Source organism: Hyaena hyaena, unplaced genomic scaffold (assembly GCF_003009895.1).
Source record: "Hyaena hyaena isolate Hyena2069 unplaced genomic scaffold, ASM300989v1 scaffold_783, whole genome shotgun sequence".
NCBI lineage: Eukaryota > Metazoa > Chordata > Mammalia > Carnivora > Hyaenidae > Hyaena > Hyaena hyaena.
This window is the reverse complement of record NW_024081416.1, coordinates 23,783-47,574: the sequence shown is the minus strand read 5'-3', so window position 1 is coordinate 47,574 and position 23,792 is coordinate 23,783. Positions and strand designations below refer to the sequence as shown.

At 49.8% G+C, this 23,792-nt stretch overlaps 2 protein-coding genes across 3 annotated transcripts; one reads left to right on the top strand and one right to left on the bottom strand.

Annotated features, from left to right (window-relative positions):
- Positions 1-260: 260 nt before the first annotated feature.
- On the top strand, positions 261-1,705 carry S100A12 (S100 calcium binding protein A12). Its single transcript, XM_039218960.1, has 3 exons — positions 261-364; positions 906-1,052; positions 1,449-1,705. Exons 2-3 carry the CDS (start codon positions 915-917, stop codon positions 1,587-1,589), a joined length of 279 nt encoding a protein of 92 aa, XP_039074891.1. The 5' UTR covers positions 261-364; positions 906-914; the 3' UTR covers positions 1,590-1,705.
- A 13,499-nt stretch (positions 1,706-15,204) lies between these two features.
- S100A9 (S100 calcium binding protein A9) lies at positions 15,205-18,074 on the bottom strand. 2 transcript variants are annotated; one of them, XM_039218897.1, is made up of 3 exons: positions 17,954-18,074; positions 17,416-17,654; positions 15,205-15,579 (listed from the first exon to the last, which is right to left on the bottom strand). In XM_039218897.1, exons 2-3 carry the CDS (start codon positions 17,563-17,565, stop codon positions 15,322-15,324), a joined length of 408 nt encoding a protein of 135 aa, XP_039074828.1. In that variant the 5' UTR covers positions 17,566-17,654; positions 17,954-18,074; the 3' UTR covers positions 15,205-15,321. The 2 variants fall into 2 exon arrangements, with proteins under 2 accessions (XP_039074828.1, XP_039074827.1); XM_039218896.1 differs by having other exon boundaries at positions 17,416-17,581; positions 17,954-18,058.
- Positions 18,075-23,792: the final 5,718 nt, after the last annotated feature.

Genomic DNA, 23,792 nt, shown 5'->3' with positions numbered 1-23,792 from the left:
CCGTCCCCATGGCCTTTTAGTAGGAAGCAGGGGACAGAGCTGAACCAGAAGCCTGGATCTTGCCCCAGAGATGAGGCCCTGTGGGTGGGTGGGATTGGGGTGGGGTGGGGCTCTGTGTCAGTCTGAGCAGGGCTGGCTTCTGCCATGGGAGCAATATGGGCTGCTGGTGTTGCAGTAAAAGCCACAGGTCCGAAGCTTCTGTTGAGCAACAAAGCCTTGTCTAGCAATTGCCTCAAGATGAATCAGAGAGATTTCTTCACTTGAAGTTGAAGTTGAAGCCTGGAGTACCTTATAAAAACCTCCCTCTGTACTCCTCACCAGTGTTGTCTTCTTGCTACATTTCTACTCTCCTGCACATTGAAGGGTAAGTGTCCTGTCTTGGCTGTGCCTTCAAGGGACTCACAGGGTAGGGGCTGAAGGCTGTTGGAAGCCACAGCCTTTTGCCTGCCAGAGCCTCTTTGGTCTGACTGCACTTTGGACCCAAGGAGACCAGCCCTTGCTGTGCTAGGTAGACTTTCAGAACTTAGGGATGGTGAAGGTGGAAGGGGACTGGTGAATGTCTGTAAGAGACCTACGGCCAAAATGCCATCACCTGGGTAAAGGGAACGGCTTGGCTAACCTCCAAGCCCTTCCCAGGTGTGCTTGGGTGAATAACACCCCCTGAGTTATACTCCAGAGGAGCTATGCAGCTGGGGCTGATTCTTTTAGACTTTGGACGGCACTATGTGAACCCTCTCTGCTAGCCTGTCTACAAATGAAAAATTCACCACAGACCAAACAGAGCAGAAAGAACAGAAAGCAGACATGGGGAAAGTCATCCTTTGTCTAAACCAGAAAGAGAGGAGAGAGTGGATGTGGGGTGGGGTGGGAGAGGGATTGCGTTAGAACTTTCTTGTCTCCTGAAGGTTGGGAGGATGACTAAGCTGGAAGACCACTTGGAGGGGATCATTAATGTCTTCCACCAGTACTCAGTCCGAGTGGGGCATTTTGACACCCTCTCCAAGGGTGAGCTGAAGCAGCTGATCACAAGGGAACTTACAAACTCCATCAAGGTAGGTGATACCCTTCTCCAAACTTGCCCACTGAAGGACGGGGGTGGAGTTGGCTGAGGACGCTCTCCTTAGCTGTGGGGCAGGGGATCTGCCTCCCTCTCTCCATAGCTCACTCTGCCACCTTGGGCTCTATTCGCCTCTCTCTCTGGGATTGTTTCCTTACCTGTGGGGATTAGTGAGCTACAGAGACCTTCTAGGTCGGGACTTGTGTGGCTCTATGTTGGCTCATGACAGCTGCTTCCCTCCATCTTCTATTTTATTACATTGGATTCTCCAACACAGTTTTGGTGAATGAGTTAATGTCCCTGGACCTCCCTGAGCTGAGCTCTGAGGGATGAGAGGCCCAGAGAAAGGGGAGGAGAGTCTGAGCTTACTGTCTCTGATGTCCCCTTCTAGAATACCAAAGACCAACCTACCATTGACAAGATATTCCAAGATCTGGATGCTGATAAAGATGGACAGGTCACCTTTGATGAATTTGTAGTCCTGGTGTGCCGCGTGCTACGGACCGCCCATGAGAATATCCACAAAGAGTAGAAAGCTCTGAGGGGCTTTTCTCCAGCAACATTCCCAAGAAGGCTTTTCCTTCTAATCACCAAAGCCCAGCCTTATGTGAGGGAAATGAGAGTTAATAAATATATTCTTGAAAAGTTCTTAACAGTGTGCACTTTCTTTCCATGCCCATGGTCCCCAAACTGGATCACACTCGCCCCTGTGATTCTTATAAACCTAATTTAGACCCTTGAAACCCCCTACCTGTTTGTTCATTTGTTCACCAACTATTGAATGTACACTGTTTGTTCATTTATTCAATCATTCAACAAATATTCACTGAATATCTAGCCAGAGTCCAAAGACACAAATCCCTGTCCACCTGGGGCTTGTGTTCTATTGGAGAAGGATAGAAAACAAACAAATAGACAAAAAAATAAAAGTACATCATATGATACAGTGGTAGGTAGTGATGAGGGATATGAAGTAAGCTAAAGAGGGAGGTAAGGTTGGGGTGGAAGGAGAAGGAGGGGCATGCTGGCTTAATACGATGCTCAAGGAATGCATTTGGGCAGAAACCGGAGAGAGGAAGGAGAGTGTCTTGAAAATATCTGGGCCAAGAGCTGCTGGCAGTGGGAGGCCAAGGCCCTGAGGTGGACACACATTTAATCTGCTCAAAAGCCAGCAGGAAAGACCATGTGCAGGAACTGAGATGGGGTGTGCACTGGCCGGAAGCAGGGAGCAGGGGCTCGAAGACCATGGGGTGGACTTCGGATTTTAAGGGTGCTAAGGAGCCACTGGGTAGTTTTGAGCAAGGGATTGAGATGATTTCATTTATATTTCAAAATTTCACTCCTTTTGTGGAGAAGGAATTGTAGGGGTCGGACCAGAGAGGAAGCAAGAACAGTGAATATCAGTTCTCTGGAGTAGTGCTGGCCAGTAGAAATACACTATGAGCCAAGTTTGTGATTTTTTTTTAACTTTTTTTTTTTTAAATGTTTTATTTATTTCTAGGAGAGAGAGAGAGACAGCATGAGCAGGGAAGGGTCAGAGAGAGAGGGAGTCACAGACTCTGAAACAGGCTCCAGGCTCTGAGCTGGCAGTCAGCACAGAGCCCGACGCGGGGCTCGAACCCACGAACCGCGAGATCATGACCTAAGCGAAAGTCGGACGCTTAACCGACTAAGCCACCCAGGCGCCCCTAAGTTTGTGATTTTAAGTTTACCTGTGGTCATATTTTTAAAAAGGTGAAAATAAAGAGGAAGTTAATTTTAACAATACATTTTGAAAACCCAGTAGAACAAGAAAGTATCACTTCAACAACATAAACGTTATTATTGAGATATTTTGCATTCTTTCTTTTTTTCCCTAAGCCTTTGAAGTCCAGCACGCCTCATCTGGCACATGGAGCTCATGGTGATCATATTGGAAGTGCAGCCTTAGCCCATTTGAGAGATGAGGGGGCTGGACTAGGGTGGAAGGCATGCTGGTAGTAAGGGTAGGCAGGCTCTGCAAACATTTGAAGGTTGGAAATGAGAAATCAAAGATTACTGCAAAGGTTTTTCCCTGAGACATGTGCTGGATGCTGAGGATACGGAGATGAGAGACAAAGTCTCTGCCAGGGGAGAACTTGAGCAACAGAAATCCTCACACGGTGTCATATTTGTTTCGACAGAAGTAAGCACAGGAGGACAGGGGAGTGGCCCAGCCTTGGGGTCAGTTAGGGTTAGGGGTCAGTTAGGGGGGGTCAGTTAGGGTTCCTGAGGAGATCCCTTGGACACGAAATTTGTGGCAGGACTTTGGAAGAGGGGAAATGATGCAGAATTTACATGAAACTTTCCTTGGTTCTCTCAAGGCGGTGGGCAAGGGACAGGAAGGCGTAGAGAGCAACAAGGGACACAAGATTATGGAGAAGAGGGTTAGCTCTCTCCAGCCCAGGGCAAGGCGAGGGAACACTTCTCGGGCCCAGACTCCCTCCTCAGTGTGGCCTAGGCCAGGTTCTAGGACTCTACCGCTCTTCTTCTGTGCTCTTCACTCCTGTTGTGAGTCTGCATTCGCTGCTTTCATTGTTAAATGTCTATCTCCAGTGGAGGTGCCTGGGTGGCTTAGTCGGTTGAGCGTCCGACTTTCGCTTAGGTCATGATCTCGCGGTTCGTGGGTTCGAGCCCCGCGTCGGGCTCTGTGCTGACTGCCAGCTCAGAGCCTGGAGCCTGTTTCAGTCTGTGACTCCCTCTCTCTCTGACCCTCCCCTGCTCACGCTGTCTCTCTCTCTCTCCTAGAAATAAATAAAAATATTAAACAAACAAACTTTGTTTAAAAAAAAATGTCTATCTCCAGTGGACGAGAGTGTTTGAGAGCAGGTGCTGTAGCACTGTGCCTGGCACGTGGGAGGGTTTCATGAATATCTCTTACATGAATGAATGTATGGAAATCAGTATGGCTATTGGTTTGGTTCCTTACAAATGGTCCCAGAAGAAAGAAGAAAGAACATGGCCTCTAAGGGACAGTGTCAGTGTTCCCTGGCGGGAAGTGCATTCAGTCTGATTGAGCAGAAATCATTGGGGAGTGTCCCTGCCCTTAATCTCTGCTTGGTGCCAAGTCTGGTCTGGGGAAGATGGGTGCCACTTTGGATCACACTCCATTCAGTTGGGTGTCAGAATACGTATATGTTGTGGGTTGAATGTTTGTGGGCCCATCACTGTAATGGTATTTGGAGAGGGGGCCTTCGAGAAGTAATTAGGTTTAGACCAAGTCATGAGGGTGAAACCTTCATGATGGGATTAGTGCCCTTCTAAGGAAGGGGGAAGGCCATGTGAACACACAGCAGAAGGTGCTGTCTGCAAGCTAGGAGGAGAGCCCTTTCCATGACCTGACCATGTTGGCTTCTAGTCTGATGAATGGTGAGAAATACTGTTGTTGAAGCCACCAGTCAATGGCATTTCTCTCTAGCAGCCTGAGCAGAATAAGATGCCACAGAAACAGCAGCCAGGGCACAGCCTTGGGCTCTGGCAGACCCTCTGGCTCCCCTGGGCTCTTCAGCAGGAAGAACAGGCCAAAGGGGTAGACTTTGTGACACAATTTGAGAAAGATCAGGTAATTTTCTGGAACCCAGGTATGATATGCGAAGCAAGAAGGGTTTGTTTGTTTTTTCCCGTTGGGGGAGGGGTGGGCCTGTCTTTCAGTTTATTCCGTGGAAAGCCCTGTGGAGGTGATGCAGAGGAAGCTGGGATTGAGGACAGTGCCCAGGAAGTGATGGGTCCTGACCCCTGAGGCCGGGGCCGGAGGTTTGCAGGGCCCCTTCCCTGAGGAAACTGCTGCTTCTGTGGGGTGTGGCTCTGTGGTATAGCTGAGGCAGGGTGCAGTGGGTTAGGGTTAGGAAGGGACTCAGGACCCCGAGAAGGGTCCAAGCCTGGAAATGTTCCATTACTAAATGAGAATGAGGAGACATTTGGGGACGGCCCTTACTCGCTGGGTGACCACAGTGTCCTCTCTGCATCTCTGTTTTATTCATTTTTGGAGAATCCAAAGGAATTCAAGAAACTCATTTTGAAGAGTTTAGACTAGATGAACACTCAGGTGTCATCCGGTTTTACTGGTTTGGAAACTTTAATAAGATGGAGGAGAACTTTGAGTGAGATCTAGAAGGGTCAGAAGATAGGGAGTTTTGGGTCACTAAAGGATAGTGGCCAGTAGCGAAAGGGTTGGGGTTATAGTTCTGGGTTCAGACCCTAGTTTTACCACTTACTGTGAGACCTTGAACAAGTCACTCAAAATCTCTAAGTCCCAGTTTTCCTATCAATAAAGTGGAGATAACACTGATCCCTCTCTTCCAGACTTTGTGTGAGGACCAGTCACTGTGTGGAGCACTCAGCGCAGCTCCTGATACCAAGCAAGCGCCCAACAGCCATTAGCATTAACAGTAAGATACTAACTCTTGTAGAATGTAATAGCTGGTCGGCTACTTGCTGCTGCAGCCACAATAGATGCAGTTTACTTTAAACTCAACCAAAGATTGAGGTTATTTTTGGGATAAAGTTGGATAAAGTTGACCAGTGCTGGACAAGTAATCAAGGACAGCTAAGCACTATCTTTCCCTAAAGGCCTTGAAACCAGACTAGGCTGTTGTTCCCCAAACCAGAGCATTCCTGAGATGCAGAGTCCTATCAGAATATGGTAGAAAACAACAGTCAACGAATAAGAACAAAACCCAGTGTATTTGCCCTTGTGGAAAAATTCAGCAGCCATGATTTAGTTTCAAAACAGCCAACTGAATTGCCAACTTAACTTAAATCTTATTTAGAGATATTTTTAGGGCCCTCGCACTTGGTAAAAATTTATCAGCCAGAGGCACTTGAGGGCAATGAAAGGCACCTCTGCCTGAAATCAAATGTGCCTGGATAGCCTCCCAGGTCCACTGCTCTTTGGCTCTGTGAGTTTGAGTAAGTGGCCTCCTTTGTGTGAGCCTCAGTCTTCCCTCCTGAAAAGTGTAATTTGGACTTAGATGAAAATGCAGAGCCTTGTCCCCCAATGATGGCAGGCTTCAGGAAACAAAAGGGCAGACATGAGCACTGTTAGAACCATAGGACCCCAGAGACTGGACCTGTCCTCTCCAGCATCGTGCCATCAACTTCGTGCTCACCACTCTGAGCCCTGGTCTCCAGTCATTCCAGAATGTTCTCCAGTTTCCCCATGAACTTTTGGACCTCTTAGATTCTTCACCTGCTGTACTATTGTCCTCTTTGTCTGAAGTGCCCTCTCGTCCCTTTAAGATGCACCAGATCTTGGCACCAGATCACAGAGATTTAGATCTCTTGCTTACCCACTAAGGCCCCACCCAAATGTCACATCCACTAGGGAACTCACCCCTTAACATCCCTCACATGTTCCCACTCTCCCATCCAGAGGAGGTTTCCTGGGAACTCTGGGGTTTGTCTGCACATCATGATTAGTCTGACAGAGTGCCTGCCTAAAGGTGTTATTATTCGATGAAGGACACCAATGTCACTGTCTTGGGTGCAATACCTTGCCCTTTGGAAATATATCTCAGGCAGGCTGCTGGCACACAAAGGTAAGGCAAGCCAAGCCAAAGTACATATTGAGACTTTGGAAGTTAGGAAAAGGCCTGGAGTCAACGAGATGGCTTTCGGGAGCTCCCAGTGCAAGAATGACTAGGACTCATCATTTTAGCTTAGCCAAGACAAAAAGTCATCCAAGTCAAAAGAAGCAAACTAGACTATGCTTCTCTCATTTCTGTGATTACCTAACACAGCTCTGGGCACACAGAAGCTCAACTCTTGCCCTTTCAGCACTCACCTGGGCCTTAATCTGCAGGAGATTTCCTCAACCTTCTTTCTCTCTCTCCCAGCCTCTACCCAAGCTGAGAAGACAGACAAAAGGTGGTTCCTCTGTGCTTCCAGGGCGCCTTGTGATTATAACCCACCTTCACTTTTCCTTTGTCCATACCGTGATATTGTAAATGTCTATTGGGGTGTTTGTTGCCCCCATCAGACCAAGGGCTCCTCGACGGCAGAGACCTAATGTAGTATTTGATGTGAAGATCAGGCTCAGTGCAACAGCTTCCTACATGGTCCCTATGTTTCTAGTCTAGACCCCATCCCTCCTCCACACACAAATCACATTGTGTCACTTGATTAAAACCTGCCAGAACCTTTCCGGTTCTTGTCATCTGGGCTCATTTTCATATTGCTTCCCAGGGAGGCCCTGCCTGGTTCCCCGCCCCACACAACACTCCATCACATCTCGCTCTTTAATTTTCCTTATGGAGCTCATCACCTCTGGAATTATCTATTCTTTATTCCTTGGCTTGTTTACTGTCTGACTCTCCTCTAGACATAAACTCACAAGCGCAGGGACTCATCTGCTCTGTTGGCCCAGCACCAGGGACAGTGTTTGCAGGGGGTTGCTCCTTAACACCCGGCTGCTGAATCAATGAATAATCAATGGGTGTTGGTTTAGTGGAATCAAGTCAGTGTTTTCTAACTGGGGGAATGAGCAGCTGATCCAAAATGCAAGTGAGATGCTTGTGGTTGTGGTCGGGAGGACAGAACTTTCCGGCAACAGATGGGCCCCACCTCAGAGGATTTTGGAGGTCTTGCTGTGTGGTGAACTCCTCTCCCTGGACCTCAGCAATATTTGAAGGCTGTTGTCATGATCCTGCCCCTGCTCCCCTTGCTTCTCATTTTCAGGCTCACGACCCTCAGCTCCTTGTGATTTTCTCTTTCCGCTATTAGCAGGTGCCTCTGAAGCTGAGCATGTTCTGCCTTGGAAGAATCATCTTTGGCTAGAAATGACTCTGAATTACTTCTTAAAGGCATTGCCCTTCCTGGAAACACTCCAGCTACTTGGCACTGTACTTTGCCACTGAGACCAGGAGGGCAGAAAGCAACATATGAAGAAAAGACTCAGAGAGAGAACGTAGACTGAAGGGAGAAGGACAGTGCAGCCCCTAGGAAAGGAGGAGAGAGGGATGGATTGGAACTGGGTCCCATGCTTCTCCTTCAGGCTTTGGCCACAATCCCCTTTCTCACTGATCTGCATGTGACAATTCTTGTACATGGGTAAAAACGGGAAGCTCACAACAGATGGGGAAAATGTGGGGGTGCTTGCAGGAAGGGGCCAGCTGGCCCTCCCCGGTGCTCACATTCCCTGTCTCCTGTATGTGAGGGGATCTCTGCAGACAGGGTCGGGGTCCCATCAGGCAGTGGAGCCAGCTGGAGTCTTGGGGTATGGGATTGTCCCAGGCCCGAGCCCTGAGAGGCAATACGACTTGAGCAACCATGTGTTTCAGGTCTACTGTCACTTTGGTAGTTGGAATGTCAAAACCCATGACACAGGGCTCTTTACAGCAATTTCGGGGAGGGGTGGGGGTTTGGAGTTTACCTCAGAGCAGGGTTTGTGTCAGGGTTGTGTAAGATTGCCTCACCAGGCTGCTGAAAGCTGAGGCCTTTCTTCCTGGTTATGTCTTGGGAAACAGTACAGAATCATCTTCTTTATCCTGCAGGGCTTGGGGAACATGTCTGTCCTGGATGAGGTGGGACCTGGGAACTGGAGATCCCCTGCTGGATTCACCTTCTCTGAGAAGTTCCACCTTGGGTTCTCTTTAACTCCCACTGGACTATCTGGTAGCTTCCTCACCTGCCCAGGGCCTGCCTGCTCGTTCCCACCCCAAATCTATCCCATAAGCCACACAGAAAGAGACTTTAAAGTATGGTTAAATCACATCCCTTCCTAAAACCCCCACTGCTTCTGCCCTCCCTTCTGCTGAGAGTGCAAGCTCCAGGTCTAGAACCTGGCTTCCTCCCCTCTGCCTCTCCTACCTTCCCTCTCCCAACCCGACGGCTCCTCGCTCCTGATCAGATCCCATATCTGCCCATTTCCAGGCCTTCACACACACATTCTCCTTGTTCTGAGCACCCACATATTTATTCAGGGTTGCCCACAGCTTTGATGTAGCTCTAATATGTACCCTCCAGCTCCCACTGGAGGACAGCATGCCCACCTCAGAGTCCCACCAAATTTTACCTTTTCTGGTCTTTTATTTCCCCTATTAAAATAATCTGAGGAGCTGTTTTATTTGACCTATAGGCCTGGGGGCTTCTTAATTACAGGGCAAGGCCTTATTTCCCATGCCCCTCCCCCACCCCCATCAATGTATGTTGAATGCATGAATGAATAGACAAACAAGTGAATGATAAGATAACTCACCTCTTCCCCCAAGTCTAAAGCATCCTACGCCACCCAGGCCCCAGAGCACATTCAGAGCGCTATTAAGCGTCTGGGCAGCTTAGGGTGCCTCTCTTCCTCATCCCTCCCAGAAAAACTACCCAGAAGTTCAGGTTCTACTGCTAGGGAGGGCAACTCCCTCTTATAGGAACCAGGGGGCAGCCATCTCATGACAGGTTCTCCATTCTTTAGTCACCATGAGGTGGGGAAGCCCCAAAAGTTCTCATTTCCCAAAAGGACTCCTTAATCACAGAGGTATGATTCTCATGTGGGGTGGAAACCCGAACCTTGGCCTGAACCAGGAAGCTGGTTCCTGTCTACTCAACAGGACCAGCTTTTTAATTTTTAATTTTTAGTCGAAGTCTAGTTGATGTATAATATTCTATTCGTTTCAGGCATACAACATAGTACTGTTACCCGGTGCTCATCACGGTGAGTGTACTTACTGTCAGTCATCACACAACACTGTGCTGTAGTTTTTGTCCCTGTGACTTATTTATGTTATTACCAGAAATTCACACCTCTTATTTCTCTTCACCTGTTTTGCTCATCCCCCCAACTCACTCTCCCCTCTGACAACCACAAATTCATTCTCTGTATTTGAGTCTGTTTGTGCTTCTTTTGGTTTTATTTGTTTGTTTGCTTGTTTTGTTTTGTAGACCCCATATATAAATGAAATCATATGGTATTTGTCTCTGACTTATTTCACTTAGCATAATTCTTCTGGGTTCATCCATGTTGTTATGAATGGCAAGATTTCATTCTTTTTTTTTTTTATGGCTGAGGAAAACATTATGGAGATTCCTCAAAAGGTTAAAAATAGAATTACTATATGATCCATTAATTCCACTACTGGCTATTTACCCAAAGAAAATGAAAACACTAATTTAAAAAATATATATACACTCCCATGTTTATTGCAGTGTTATTTACAATATCAAGCTATGGAATCAGTCCAAAATGTCCATCCATAGATGAATGGATAAAGAAGATACTACACACACACACACACACACACAGAGGGATATTACTCAGTCAATATTATATACACAGCATATCTTTATCCATTCATCTACTGATGGACACTTGAGCTGCTTCCATACTTTGTCCATTGTAAATAATGCTGCAATAAACATAAGGGCACATATATCTTTTTGAATTAGTGTTTTTGTATTCTTCAGGTAAATACCCAGAAATGGAATCACTTCTATTTTTAAATTTTGAGGAAATTCCATACTCTTTTTCACAGTGGCTGGACCAATCTACATTCCCATCAATAGTGCACCAGGATTCCTTTCCTCCACATCCTCACCAACATTCTTATTTTTTTTCTTTTTGATAACAGCCATTCTGACAGATATGAATTGATATCTAATTGTGGTTTTGATTTGCATTTCCCTAATGATGAGTGATGTTGAGCATCTTTCCATGGGTCTATTGGCCATCTGTACGTCTTCTTTGGGAAAATATCTGTTCAGGTCCTTGGTCAATTTTTTAATTCAATTATTTGGAGTTATTTGATGTTGGGTTATATGAATTATGTAATATATTTTAGATTAAAATTTTTTTAATGTTTATTTATTCTTGAGAGAGAGAGAGAGAGCACAAATGGGGAAGGGGTAGAGAGAAGAAGACATAGAATCTGAAGCAGGCTCCAGGCTCTGAGCTGTCAGCACAGGCCCAACGTGGGGCTTGAACCTATGAACCATGAAATCATGACCTGAGCTGAAGTTGGATGCTTAACCAACTGTGCTACCCAGGCCATCCCTATATTTTAGATATTAATCCCTTATCAGATATATAATTTACAAACATCTTCTACCATTCAGTAGGTTGCTTTTGTTTTGTTGATTGTTTCCTTCACTATGCAAAACCTCTTTAGTTTGATGAACTCCCAATAGCTTATTTTTGTTTTTGTTTTCCTTGCCTGGGGAGACATATCCAGAAAAATATTGCTAAGGCCAATGTACAAGAGTTTATTGCCCATGTTTTAGGAATTTTATGGTTTTAGGGGTCACATTTGGTCTTTAATCCATTTTGAGTTTATTTATGTCTATGGCATTAAGGAAGTTAGAAAAACTTAATCCTTTTGGATGTGGCTTTCCAGTTTTCTTAGCACCATTTGTTGAAGAGACTATTTTTCTCCGTTGTATATTCTTCCTTCCTTGTCATAGATTAATTGGCCATATAATCATGGGTTTATTTCTGACCTCTCTACTCTTTTCCACTGATCTATGTGTCTAATTTTAAAAAATGTTTATTTTTGAGAGTGGGGAGGGGCAGGGAGAGAGGAAGACAGAGAATGTGAAGCAGGCTCTATGTTGACAGCAGAGAGCCCAATGTGGGGCTCCATCTCACAAACTGTGAGATCATGACCTCACCTGAAGTCAGATGGTTAACCAACCGGGTTAACCAACCCAGGTGCCCTTATGTGGTATTTTTGTGCTAATACCACACGGTTTGGATTACCACAGCTTTGTAGTATATAGCCTGAAATCTGGAATTGTGGTACCTCCAGTTTTGTTCTTCTTTAAAATTTTTTTTAAATGTTTATCCATTTTTGAGAGAGAGAGAGAGACAAAGTGTGAACAGGGGAGGGGCAGAAAGGGAGGGAGACTCAGAATCTGAAGCAGGCTCCAGGCTCTGCACCAACAGCACAGAGGCTGATGCGGGGCTTGAATTCACAAACCGAGAGATCATGGTCTGTGCTGAAGTTGGATGCTTTACCCACTGAGCCACCCAGGCGTCCTAGTTTGTTATTCTTTCTCAAGATTACTTTGGCTATTCATGGTCTTTTGTAGTTCCATACAACTTTCAGGATCAATTGCAGAACCAGCCTTTTGGAATGGAAGGGGCTAATGGGATGGGAAAGGCTAAATCACCTTTATTAGCTCTCTTGAACTGTGTTTGAGGAAAACCCCACAGGGCTCTGTAAAAGTGGCTTACTCTTAGACCTTCCCCTGGGTTCTAGAACCATGTCCTACTCTCAGACTGAGTGCAGCAGAGAGGGGGAAGGGAAGGGGAGAACCCTTGGCATCTATGAAGCTCTGTCCCCTGCCTTCTCGATCTTCAGTTGCCCCCTCCAGGAACCTCTCTGGCTCCACAGGGTCCTAGGACCACCTTACTTTTACTTGCTCATCTGTAACGCTCATTCCAGCACCTGGGGATTTGGAGCAAGTCAGCCATAATTTCTGCCTTCAGCACCATCATCAGATTTGATAAGGGGTTACAAGTCTATTAGAAGTGCAATGGTAGGAGGGGTAAGACCCTGCATGTTTGCAGAAGGAGGTGGTCAGGGACATCTTCGTGAAGGGAGTGACAGACTCTGGGCCTTCACAGGTCCCAGGAGACGTGCTAGAGACACCAGGGCGGTAAGAGCATTCCTGGTGTAAAGGCGCAGAGGCTGGAGAAGGCCTGGATACCATTTGCAGAAAATACTTTGAAAAAGTGGGTGGGTGGCTGCATGGATGGAGGGGGTTAGAATTATTCTGTAACCCTAAGGATGTGGGAGGGAAACTAGGATTAATGCCCAGCAGGCACAGGAGACAGATTTTAGCTTGGTGTGATGGAGAACTTTCTAGATGTCACATTAAGATGGTCCCCTACCTGGAGGAGTTCAGCCCGAATCATCACTGGGGAGAATCCATCAAGCACGGGGGTGGAGCAGGTTGGGCTTAAGCAGCAATTTTCGAACTTTTTTCAAGATAAATCCCCTTTTCTACAAATGGAAGCTTCTAGCGTGCAACAGATAAAGCTGGGATGACTGAATAAAGCTTTGGGGGTGGTGGGCTTCAGATTCTCATCACCTTGCTGCCCCCTACCTTCCAGTGTGAGACTCTGTGATGATATACAGAAGCCTTCCATCTGCCAATTGTAATCCACTGCCTCCTCCTCCTTTTCTCCACACCGCCCACGAGAGCAGAGGTAAGCAGACACTTGGCCCTCATGGAGCTCACAGGATAGTGGGGAGGCAGAGTCTCAAACATTTACGGCACATTGCGAAAAGTGAGGGTCGGTAGAGGGTGTGGGGGCAGCTGCCCTACCTGGGGTATCCCAATCCCTGGTTCTCTTTCCCCTAGCAAGCTGCATCCAGAAGGTGACCTCTGCCTGGACGTGAGGGTTAGGGAGAAGGGCTGTCAGAAGATGAGTTTCCTGAGCTGTTGGCTCCTTAAGTCAGGCAGGGAAGGGACTGGGGGCTTCTAAACTCTGCTCTCTGGAGTGCCTGGCTGGCTCTGTCGGTTAAGTATCCGACTCTTGATTTCAGCTCAAGTCATGATCTCACAATTGGTGGGATGGAGTCCTGCACTGAGTTCTGTGCAGACAGTGCGGAGCCTGCTTGGGATTCTCTCTCTCCCTGTCTCTTTGCCGCTCTCCTGCTTGCACTCTCTCTCTAAAAAATAAATAAATAAGCTAAAAACAAAGACAAAGCAAAAACAACTTTGCTCCCCAAGCTCACAGCCTGGAGCAGTTCCTGGAAACACCCTCAAGTGGGCGCCATTAAATCCCTGTGCCCATAGCAGAGGCCCCTGAGCCCTTTGGGCAGAGACCTGCACAGTCCGCTGACTACAGCCAAGCAGTGTGAGAAGGTGGAACCTGACTTGCAACTCTCCCCATGCTCAGCAATGAGGAAGGAGCTGGAATATCTAGCTTATGGAGAAGATGGGATTCAAGGCCTTTTCCCTTCTGCACTATTTTGACCAGCTACATCACTTTATGGCCTTGTACTGGTCTCTTCTCCACTCTGTGTCTCACTCCCTTCATTTGTTGGGGATAGATGAGTGTTGATCTCTTTCCAGCTCCCCAAATCCTAGATCTGTCAAAGCGTTCTCTCTGCTGGAAAGGCAGAGCAGGGCACACAACCCTGATTTGGGCTCTGATTTTTAGAAGGCCAACCCCAGCCTGGTGGGAAAGGCACTTTCTGCTGAAGCGCTCAGGCCAGAGGTGGCAGAGGAGTCGTCTGAGAGTCTTTGAAATGAGAGACTGGGCATGGAGGCTGCTTGAGGCAGGAGCAGCAGCTTCAGCAGCAGCCATAGGGAAGCTGTGAGCCAAGCCCTGGCATTGTTTTTGTGACTGGGAGCAAATGCCCCTGCTAGGCTGGATTCTCAGCCTTCCACCAGGGACTTCAGGAACCTCAGTCACCTCAGGGAGGTCAGCTTGCCCTTAAGGCTTAGAATTAGAATCCTCAGGCGCAATAGGTTCCCTGGACCCAAAGTCCACCTTCCTCATGGTGGTGGTTGAGCCTTTTATAGTTGCAGGGCCATTGGAAGAGTTCATTCTTCCAATCAGCAGGCAGGAGCTCTCTCTCTCCATCCTGCTGGGGCTGGATGGGTGTGGGGCCAGAATCCCCCACTCTCATCTATGCCTTCACCTGCCCCAGTGTCCATCCATGATAAGGAGGCTAGGTCTACAGAAAGACACGTATTTGCTCCCATTGATTCAAAACCAAATTTGTGGGTAAATACACCCAATACAGTTCCTCCCCAGATGTGGCCATAGGTGTATCTCTGGACAATTTCCAGAGAAATAAGGTTCTCTTAGGAGACAGGTGGTTGTGGAAGATGTTGGACAGCACTGGGGGAAGGGGGAGGTCAAGGCTAGGTAGGGGGTGGCTGGCATGTCGAGGGACAGGGATAACCCCTTTTGTTTTTTATGGAGACAAGGGCCAATTTGACAGGCAGTACAAGGAAGTCCTGAGCTGGAGTGGGTTGACTGGGACTGAGCCATGGTGCCTAAGGTCAGAGGTAAGGAAATAGGGCAGTGAACCCAAGGGGCTCAGAGCAGACACGCATTATCGTGGTTTCTCACTCTGTTATTACCAAATGAAGGGGTTGAGCCCCAGTTAACGGGCAGGGCCATGTAACACCCAGGCCCCCAGAAGGACAGGTGGGAAGGGAGAGTTGAAAGAAGCACACAGAGCTCTGACTTGATGGAAGACTTTATTTTGCTCCCTGTTCCCAGCCCCCCAGCTAAGGCAGTTTGGCTTTGCCACCCTGTGGCCCTAGGTCGGTGGGGGAAGGGTGTCCTGGCCTCCTGATTAGTGGCTGTGGCCATGGCCACCATGGCTGTGGCCGTGGCCACCATGGCTATGGCAGTGGCCCTGGGTACCCTCCCCAAAGCCTGGCCCATGGCTGTGGCCTTCTCCTTCCGGGGCGTTCTTGTGCATCTCCTCATGGGAGGCTACCGTCAGCCTGGCCACCAGCATGGAGAACTCCTCGAAGTTCAGCTCCTTGTCTCCATTTGTGTCCAGGTCCTCCATTATCTTGTTTATGGCATGGTCATTCTTCTTCTGCTTCTGTGGGTGGGGGTGACATGGCAGTCAGGGCTGAGTGCTGCCAGCGTTAGGGACAGGGAGCTCAGCAAATGACCCTAGGCAAAGGTACAGGGAAGCCTGGCTCCTGGACCTCAGTTATAAAATTAAAAATGACCATTGACTGATGCCCACAGGGTAGCAGATGCTGAGCTTGCTCTAGACACTCTGATTTAGTCTGCATATGATGTGAGCACTACGATTCTCTCCATTTTGCAGAGGAACTGAGGTCAAGTGACTTGCTTGAGGTCACACAATTAGTATGTACAGAATGTCATCTCATTTGGTCTTTATAACAAGTCTAACAGGTGGACTTGGTATCTTCCTTGAGGAAGACTTGAGGAAACTCACTTAGAAAAAGGCAGCTGGTTTTTGCAGATTGAGGAAGCTTGGGAGCTGCAGAGCACAAACGAGCCCTGCCCTGTCCCAGTCCTTCTACCTGTCCATCCTGCTCCCTCCCCTTCCCCCCCTCTCTTCCCTCTCTAGGTCTCTCATTTGGGACACCCATCTGCATCTCAGCCTGCACAGTGGGTAAGCCCCTGAGGAAAGCAAGATGGCTCATAGCTTGTGGGGACACAGAGCAGTGTTGGTTCTCCACTGACCCCACAGGGTGCTATGAAGCAGCCAGGGCAGGGGAGGGTCCAGGCAGGGCAGAGGGGAGCTTCAGTGGGTCCTACCCACTGGCTGGGGTAGCTCAGCCAGGTCCCCTCCCAGCACTGCTCTGCTCCCAGGCCCTTCCCATGTCTGCGGTGCTCCCACACAGCTCTCTTTCTACACGTCTCCCCTGCCCGGCCAGAGAACTCATTCTGGAGCAGCTGCTTGGCTGGGTCCCAGCCTCTCCTCCTGGACTACCATTCTGCTTCTGGCAGAGGATGAGGGAGGTGGGTGGTGGGGCAGGCAGAGGGGTCACCCTGAGGAGAACCCACCCTACAAACTCTTGACTGTATCTCTCTTGTTTATCCTGGCCCAGCACCCTTCTTCCCAGTGTCTTATGCACCTTGACCCCGAGTCAGCATCCCCAGTACTGCCTACTGAAGTGGAAGGGAGGGCTGCCACCGGCTCTAGGAACAGAACTGAGTCTGGGACGCGGGCGTCTCACCCTTCTTGGTCCAGGCCTCTGTACCCCAAGTCCCCAAACTTATAAAGAAAACTGAAAGATCAAGTGGAACTAATCCTTTTTCCTAGAATTGCCTCTTATTTTCAGATCAGGGAATAAATGAACATGTTACTGAGTGCTTTGTGCATGCCACTGATAGCTGGGTGCTTCCTGCATGTAGTGCCTGTGTTTCTATGGAAACTTAGGTTAGAAAGGCCCCTCAGCCTTTGCATTCCAACACCAGCTGAGGTTTGGTGTCTGCTCAGCTCCCGCCAAGGGTCGTCCTCAGTTGCTTCCCTCCTCAATTCAGGCGTCAGCCCAAAATCACCTCCTTGGAGGGCCCCTTTCTGTCCACCCAGATAGCCACTGTCCCCGCCCAGCCCATGTCACCCACAGCACTCTCTCTTACGTTCTTTGGGGGACTTACTGGCACTGGGTTTTCCTGTGCTCTTTACTGGCCAACATCTTTGCTGTATGTTATAGACAGCAGGTCCCTGTTTGCCACTATGCGCCCCTCCCCAGGACAGGGCCCCCCACACGGCACTTCTGTCAGTCAATCCTTTTCAGCTCTGTCTGCTGTCTAACTTGGAGTAACTCTAGTGACAGGGAGGCTGGGCTGAAGGAGCTAGACGTTTCTCCTTGACCGTTGCAGACTGCACCCCACCCTCCATCCTTAGCCCAGACTGTCTCCAGGCTGTGTCAGGCCTGCAAGGAGCCCAGCCTACCTTGAGAAAGTTTGGCAGCTCTTTTTTCACCATCTGTTTTAGTTCTCTCTGGTTGAGCTTGTCCGGGTGCCCCAGCCGCACAGAATACTGGTGGAAGATGTTGATGATGGTCTCAATGTTGCACTCCAACTGTGACAGCTCGTCCGCCATCTTTCTGCCACTCTGTCTGCAGAGGGGGGCGGGCAAGGGTTCGGGTGCTGAGAAGAAAAGGCTGCAGAGCTCCCCTCCCACAGGCTGCCCTTAGGAACAAAAGGGGAAACACAGAAGGAAAAGAAAGAATAGCTCCAACTGGCCCGAGAGAAGATGCTGCTCCACACACAGGAGGGATGGAATATCTAGAAAATGCCAAAGAGCAGTGCAGTTGAGGACAAGAGGCTCCAGCAGAATATGAGCCAAAAAAATGTGAGGAAAATTTTAACTGTGTGGGCCAATCGAGGAGGGCTTCCAGGAGGAGGCCTTGAAAAGAAGATGGGTGGAAGGAAAGTAAAGAAAGAGTCAGCAGGCAGCTCCTGCTTGTGGAAGCTGATGGCTCACTTACCTGCCAAGAAGCCACACAAAGGGGTTTGACAGCACTGTGTGTGTCCAACATTTATAGGCAGCCCCTGGTCGGATACTCAGCTCTCGCGGGAAGATTGCTTCACAGGTGAGCAGTGTGGTAACCCTGAGCTGGGCTGTCAGTGCCAGGAAAGGGGCTGGGGTGGGACAGGAAATGTTCACAAAGCTCCCTGGGCTCTTTTGTGAAATGCCCAGCCCTGGGTCTGGAGCTGGTTTGGGAGGAAGCTGGGTAGCTCACTTCCCCTCCACCCCAATCCCCTGCCCAACCTGAGCAAGCCAGCAGGCCGCCTCTCCTCTGGAAACCCTCACTGCTCCCCTAGACCTGCTGAGGCTGGGTCAGTCAGTGGCTGCTGGCTCTGCCTCCCCCATGTGTGCCACCCAGTAAGGGTGGCTGAGCCTTCCCCTGCCTGCCTCGCTCTGTGATAAGTACTCCTTGGAGGCTGAGGTGGGGGCACGGGGTTCTTAGATTCATAGGGAATGAGTCGGGGTTAGGAGGGCCGTTAGAGGTACTCCACCCCTTCGCACTGCAGATGAGGAAACTATGCCCAGAGAGGGACCAGGTTGGTGACATAGCAGGAACTGGGCCCAGACATCCTGGTTCCTGGTTAGGGGCGATCCTGGTTACACACCCCTCTTCCAGTCTGAGCAAGAGATCCCCAGGGTGAACACGTTTCCAGAGGCCTCAGCATTACTGCTCTAACTCCTGACCCCACCTGGGATCCCTGCCCTCTAGCAATTTACAACACAGAAGACGGATATTTTTATGTAGCTTCTCCTTGGGCAACACCTGTCCCTCCCTGGCTACAAACCTTCCCTGCTCCGGGGAGGGGGCGGGGGCGGGGGCGGGGAGAAAGCTGAGCTGCTTGGCACAGCACACAGAGCTCTCAGGAAGCACCTGTCCTGCCCCGTCAGCCTCCCCTCCCGCACCCTTGTCCTCCCCTGGGGTCACAGAGGGGCCACCTGCCACATGCACACCAGGCCTTCATCTTTGGTGCTGTCACCCGAGTGCCCTTTGTCCATGACAGGGTGCAGTCCTGCCGACCCCTCATGGCTCAGTTCAGATGCCACCTTGCCCAGGAGCCTGCTCTGGTCTTCCCAATGGGAAACAACTGTTCCTCCAGAAAAACTGCTGCACTCCACTTCCGGCTCTCAACACTTCCTCCCCTGGAGTCGGTTTTGTACATATTTTGCCTTGTCTGACAATTGCCTGTAGATCCTCGAGGAAAGCTCTTCTTCATGTTCGTACCCTCCAGAGCTCACAGCCCAGGGCTGGGCAGATGGGAGACCTCACATTTGCTGAAGGATCGTGTCCTTATTGACAGCCTCCCCTCTCCACCCAGGAAGCGCTTGTGGAGGACTTGTATGGGTGCTGTCCCTTAACTTTGTGCTCCGTCCAGCATCTCCCCTCTGTCCAGTCTTCATGAAACCTTCCCTCCCTTCTCAACCTGTCTTACTTCTTGGCCTCTGAAAGTCCAAGACAGCCCTGTGTGTGCTACACCTTGGCCCTGAGCACATCCTGCCTTGCACTGCTGAGATGGAACATGGAATTGTGGCTAAGAGTTCACACTGGCTGTGTGAACTCAGGCAGTTCAAATAACCTCTCTGTGCCTCACTTCTTTATCATTAAAACAGGAAGATAACTTATCTTGAGAAGGGAGACAGTACATGTACAGGTGGAAGAGCTCAGTAAATGACAGGCATTCTTATTAGTTATCATTTCATTCATTAATACAAGTATTGGTAGAACACCTACTGTGTGCCAGAAAGTAGTGCTAGATATTTTTGGGGAGCTTGGTGAGTGAGTCATAATAAAATGGCGGGGGCATAGTCTTATATCTTGAATTCCTAATCACATTTTAAACTCTTGGGAGCTAAGGACAGGGCCTGGCACAGTGCCAAACATACAGCAAATATTTACTAACCACTTGCTGAATGTGTGCTTGAATGGATGAGTAAGTCACCCATGACTGGATGAACAATGTAGGTACATCCCAGGAACTCATGCCCTGACTCTGTACGGGTGGAGGAAGCGCAGACCACACCCTGCTCACCCCGGCAGGTGCCGGCTGCGCCTCTCCCGTGCGCTCCCACAGCGCCCTCTGCCGGCTCTGCCGAGCGCGTTTCACTCTGGACCAAGGACCCCAAACACGAGCTCGCAGGAAGAAGGAACTGGAGCAAACCTGGGACGCTGCCGGCTTGAGAACAACAGCGCCACCAGTAGGCGGCGTGTGGCAACTAACGTGAGGGCTCTGGCTCTGGCCTGCGAATGCAATTGCTCTTAACTTGAAGGAAACGTGGTGCTGTCAGCCTCAGCTTGACTTGGTAAAGGAGGCCAGGCACTGTCAGCTCACCTTAAGGCCTAGAGAATACGAATTTTTATATGAAAACTCCTGTTTATAAAAGGGTTAGAGTTTGGGTTAGTGTTTGGGTTCAGGAGTTAGGGTCAGAGTCAGCATCAAGGTCAGAGTCAGGATTAAGGTTAGGGTTATAGTTAGGTTTAGTATTAGGGATAGGAATAGGGGTTAGGGGTTAAGATTATGGTTAGAGTTAGGCTTAGGGGTTAGGGTTAGGGTCTGGGTCAGGGTCAGGGTCAGGGTCAAGGTTATGGTTTAGAGTTACTGTTAGGGTTAGGGATAAGGTTAATTTTAGGGGTTAGAGTTTGGGTTAATTTTAGGGGTTAAGGTTAGGGTTAGGGTGAAGGGTTAGTGTCAAGATTAGTTTCAGGGTCAATGTAAGGTTAGGGTTCAGGTCCGAGTTGATGTTCGGGTTAAGGGTAAGGGATAGCATTAGGGTTTGGTTTAGTGGTTAGGGGTTAGAAGTTAGGGTCAGAGTCAGGGTTAAGTTTTAGGGTTGGGTTGAGGGCAGGTTTAGGTTTGTTTTCAGGGCCAGCTGATGGTATAGGCCCCACTTATGTTTTGTCTCAGAATCCCCTTCCGAAGGTCCATCCTGGCTTTGGAAATGCCATGGAATAATTCAGGATTCCTTGATGAACTTTCATGTGTTGTTTATGGGCCCCAAATTTCTTCTTTTCTCTGACCTAGCAGTTTGGCTTCTTTAGAGCCAGAGCCATGACTAGGTTTATGGTTAAGTCCAGTGAGGTGTTGGCCTAAACTGCCAATAGTGTAGTGGTCTCCCCAGAAGGCTCAGTTTATGGCACTGGTCAGGGTGCAGGTCAGGCTTAGTGTTCGTGGTCAGGGCTGGCCCCTTTTGTGGGACAGGCTCAGGTTTTGCTCAGGGTCCCCTTCTCTATTTCCATCCCAGCCCAGGAAATATCATGGCAACCTTCTAGGCTCCACGCTTAATATTTCTGCCCCGGTCATTGGTCCACAACTGTTTTTTCCCCAGATCTGGCAGGTTTTAGGGCCAGAGCCATGGCTAGGGTTAGGGTTAGGTCCTGGGAGGTATCAAGTCCTGAACCACAAGCAGCGCAGTGATATGCCAGGAGGGCAGAATTGAGGGCCAAGGTTAGGGTGCAGGTCAGGCTTAGGGTTCAGGATCAGGGGCCAGTTTATGGAGAAGTCCAGGCTTAGGTTTGACTCAGGATTCCCTTCTGCAACAGCTGCACCCCAACCCTGGAAATGCCATGAAGAACTTCTGGGTTACTCACTGAATATTTCATTGTTGGTCATGGGCTACAACTGGTTCTTTCCTCAGAGCTGGCAGGTGGGCTCTTATAGGACCAGAGCCATGGCTACGGTTAGGGTTAGGTTCCAGGAGATGTCAGGGCCTGAACTGCCAGGGATACTGTGATCTTTCTGAGGACTGAGTAGAGTGAGAGAGGTTAGGGTGTGAGTCAAACTTAGAGTTCGAGTTCAGGGCCAGCTGATTGTATGGTCCATGCTTAGGTTTTGGCTTAGAATCCCCTTCTGTATCTCCATCCCTTTGAAAAGTCACGGTGAACTTCTGGGCTCCTCATTGATTCTGCACCTGTCATGGTTCCCAAATCTGTTTTTTCCTTAGACCTGAGAGTTGGGCCTCTTTAGGGTCAGAGCCATGGCTAGAGTTAGAATTAGGTCATGGGAGGTGTCACGGCCTGAACCTCGAGTGCTCCCGTGATCTCCCTGAAGGGCTGAGTGGAGGGCATGGGTTAGGGTGCCAGTCAGGCTTAGGGTTGATTTCAGGGGCTGGCCAATTGTGTGGATCAGGCTTAGTTTTGGCTCACAATCCAGTTCTATATCTCCATCCCAGTGATGGAGATGTCATAGCGAACTTCTGGGCTCCTGGCTGAATATTTCTATGCTGCTCATGGCCCCCAAATCTATTCTTTCCTGAGACCTGGCAGGTTGACCCCTATAGGCCCATAGCCAATAGTAGTGTCAGGATTGCTGATACCAGCATCTTCCTGTGTCTGGGTGTAATTACACCCTTCTCTTTGAAAGCCATGTGTGCCTCTGGGAGATGGTGCCATAGTGTGTATTTGTCCCTGTGAGTCACATGGAAACAGTCGACGTGATTTCTCCATCCCTCACAGTGGCTGAGCACGTTCCATGAGGATCCTTGCATGTGTTTGCAGGGAGGACTCCACACAGGCCCCATCACGGGCCTGCACCAGCACAAATCAGGTACAGAAACTGCCAACTGCCTCCCTGAGGGGCATCGTGGTGGGTAGAGCGTCAACAGTGAAGACGCCAAGAAGAACAGAAAGAGGATTTCACTGCCTCCACTCTCACTGGGGTCTGCACTGTCCAATTGACTCAGTTTTTTTTTTCCAGCCACCTCTGACCTCCAGCAAGAGACCCCACAGGCAAAGCATCCCTAGCTGGAAGCCATATCACACCGTTGAGCAGCAAGGACTGCCCTGGGCTGGCAAGACCCTGCCTGGGACTGACCCCAGGACAATGATGAGCCTGACCTCAGTGCCCCTGACACGCACCCACCGGCTTTCATTCCCTGCTGCACGCACCGACCTGCCTCACTGCCCCCTTGCACACACCCACCTGCCCCCTGCATGCATCCGTGGGCCCCCCAGTATGCACCAAGCCCCCTGTGTGCACCCACCTGACCTCCTGCACACACCCATGCCCCCTGAATGCACCTGTGGACACCCCAGTGCACCCATCTGCCCCAATGTATGCACCCGAGGGCCCTCTGGCACACACCCACCTGCCGCTCTGCCCCAATGCCCACACCTCCTTGGTCCCATCCATGCACCCATCTGTCTCCTTGCACACACCTTCCCACCTCCCTGCCCCACTGCACACGCCCACCTGCCCACCTACATGCACCTACTGCCACTGTGCAGGCACCGACCCACCCCCTGCCCATCTTCACGCACCCACCTACCCTCCTGCACACACCCACCTGCCTCTTTGCACATACTCACCTGCCCCCCTGCCCCTTTCACTCACCCATCTGTCCGCCTGCATGCATCCACCTGCTTTCATTCCCCCTGCAGGCACCCACCTACCTCCTGGCACACATCTACCTGTCTCCTGCTCACACCCACCTGTCCCTCTGCCCCTCTGCAAACAGCCACCTGGTCCCCTGCATGTACCCACCTTCCTCCTGGCCCTGCTGCACACGCCCACCAGCCCAATACATCCATCCACCTGCTCTCTGCACATACCCACGAGCCCCCTGCAACCACCCACCTGCTCCCTGCCCTCCTGCATGCACCCACCTGCCCCCTTGCACTCACATCCCTGCCCCCCTCCATGGTCCTACCTGTCCCACTGCATGTACCCAACTGCCTTCTTTCCCTCTGCATGCACCCACTGGCTCCCCCTACGCCTCTGTAAGCACCCTTCTGCAAGCACACACCTGCCCCTGCATGCACCAACCATCCCCAATACACCCACCCACCTGCCCCCTGCATGCACCCA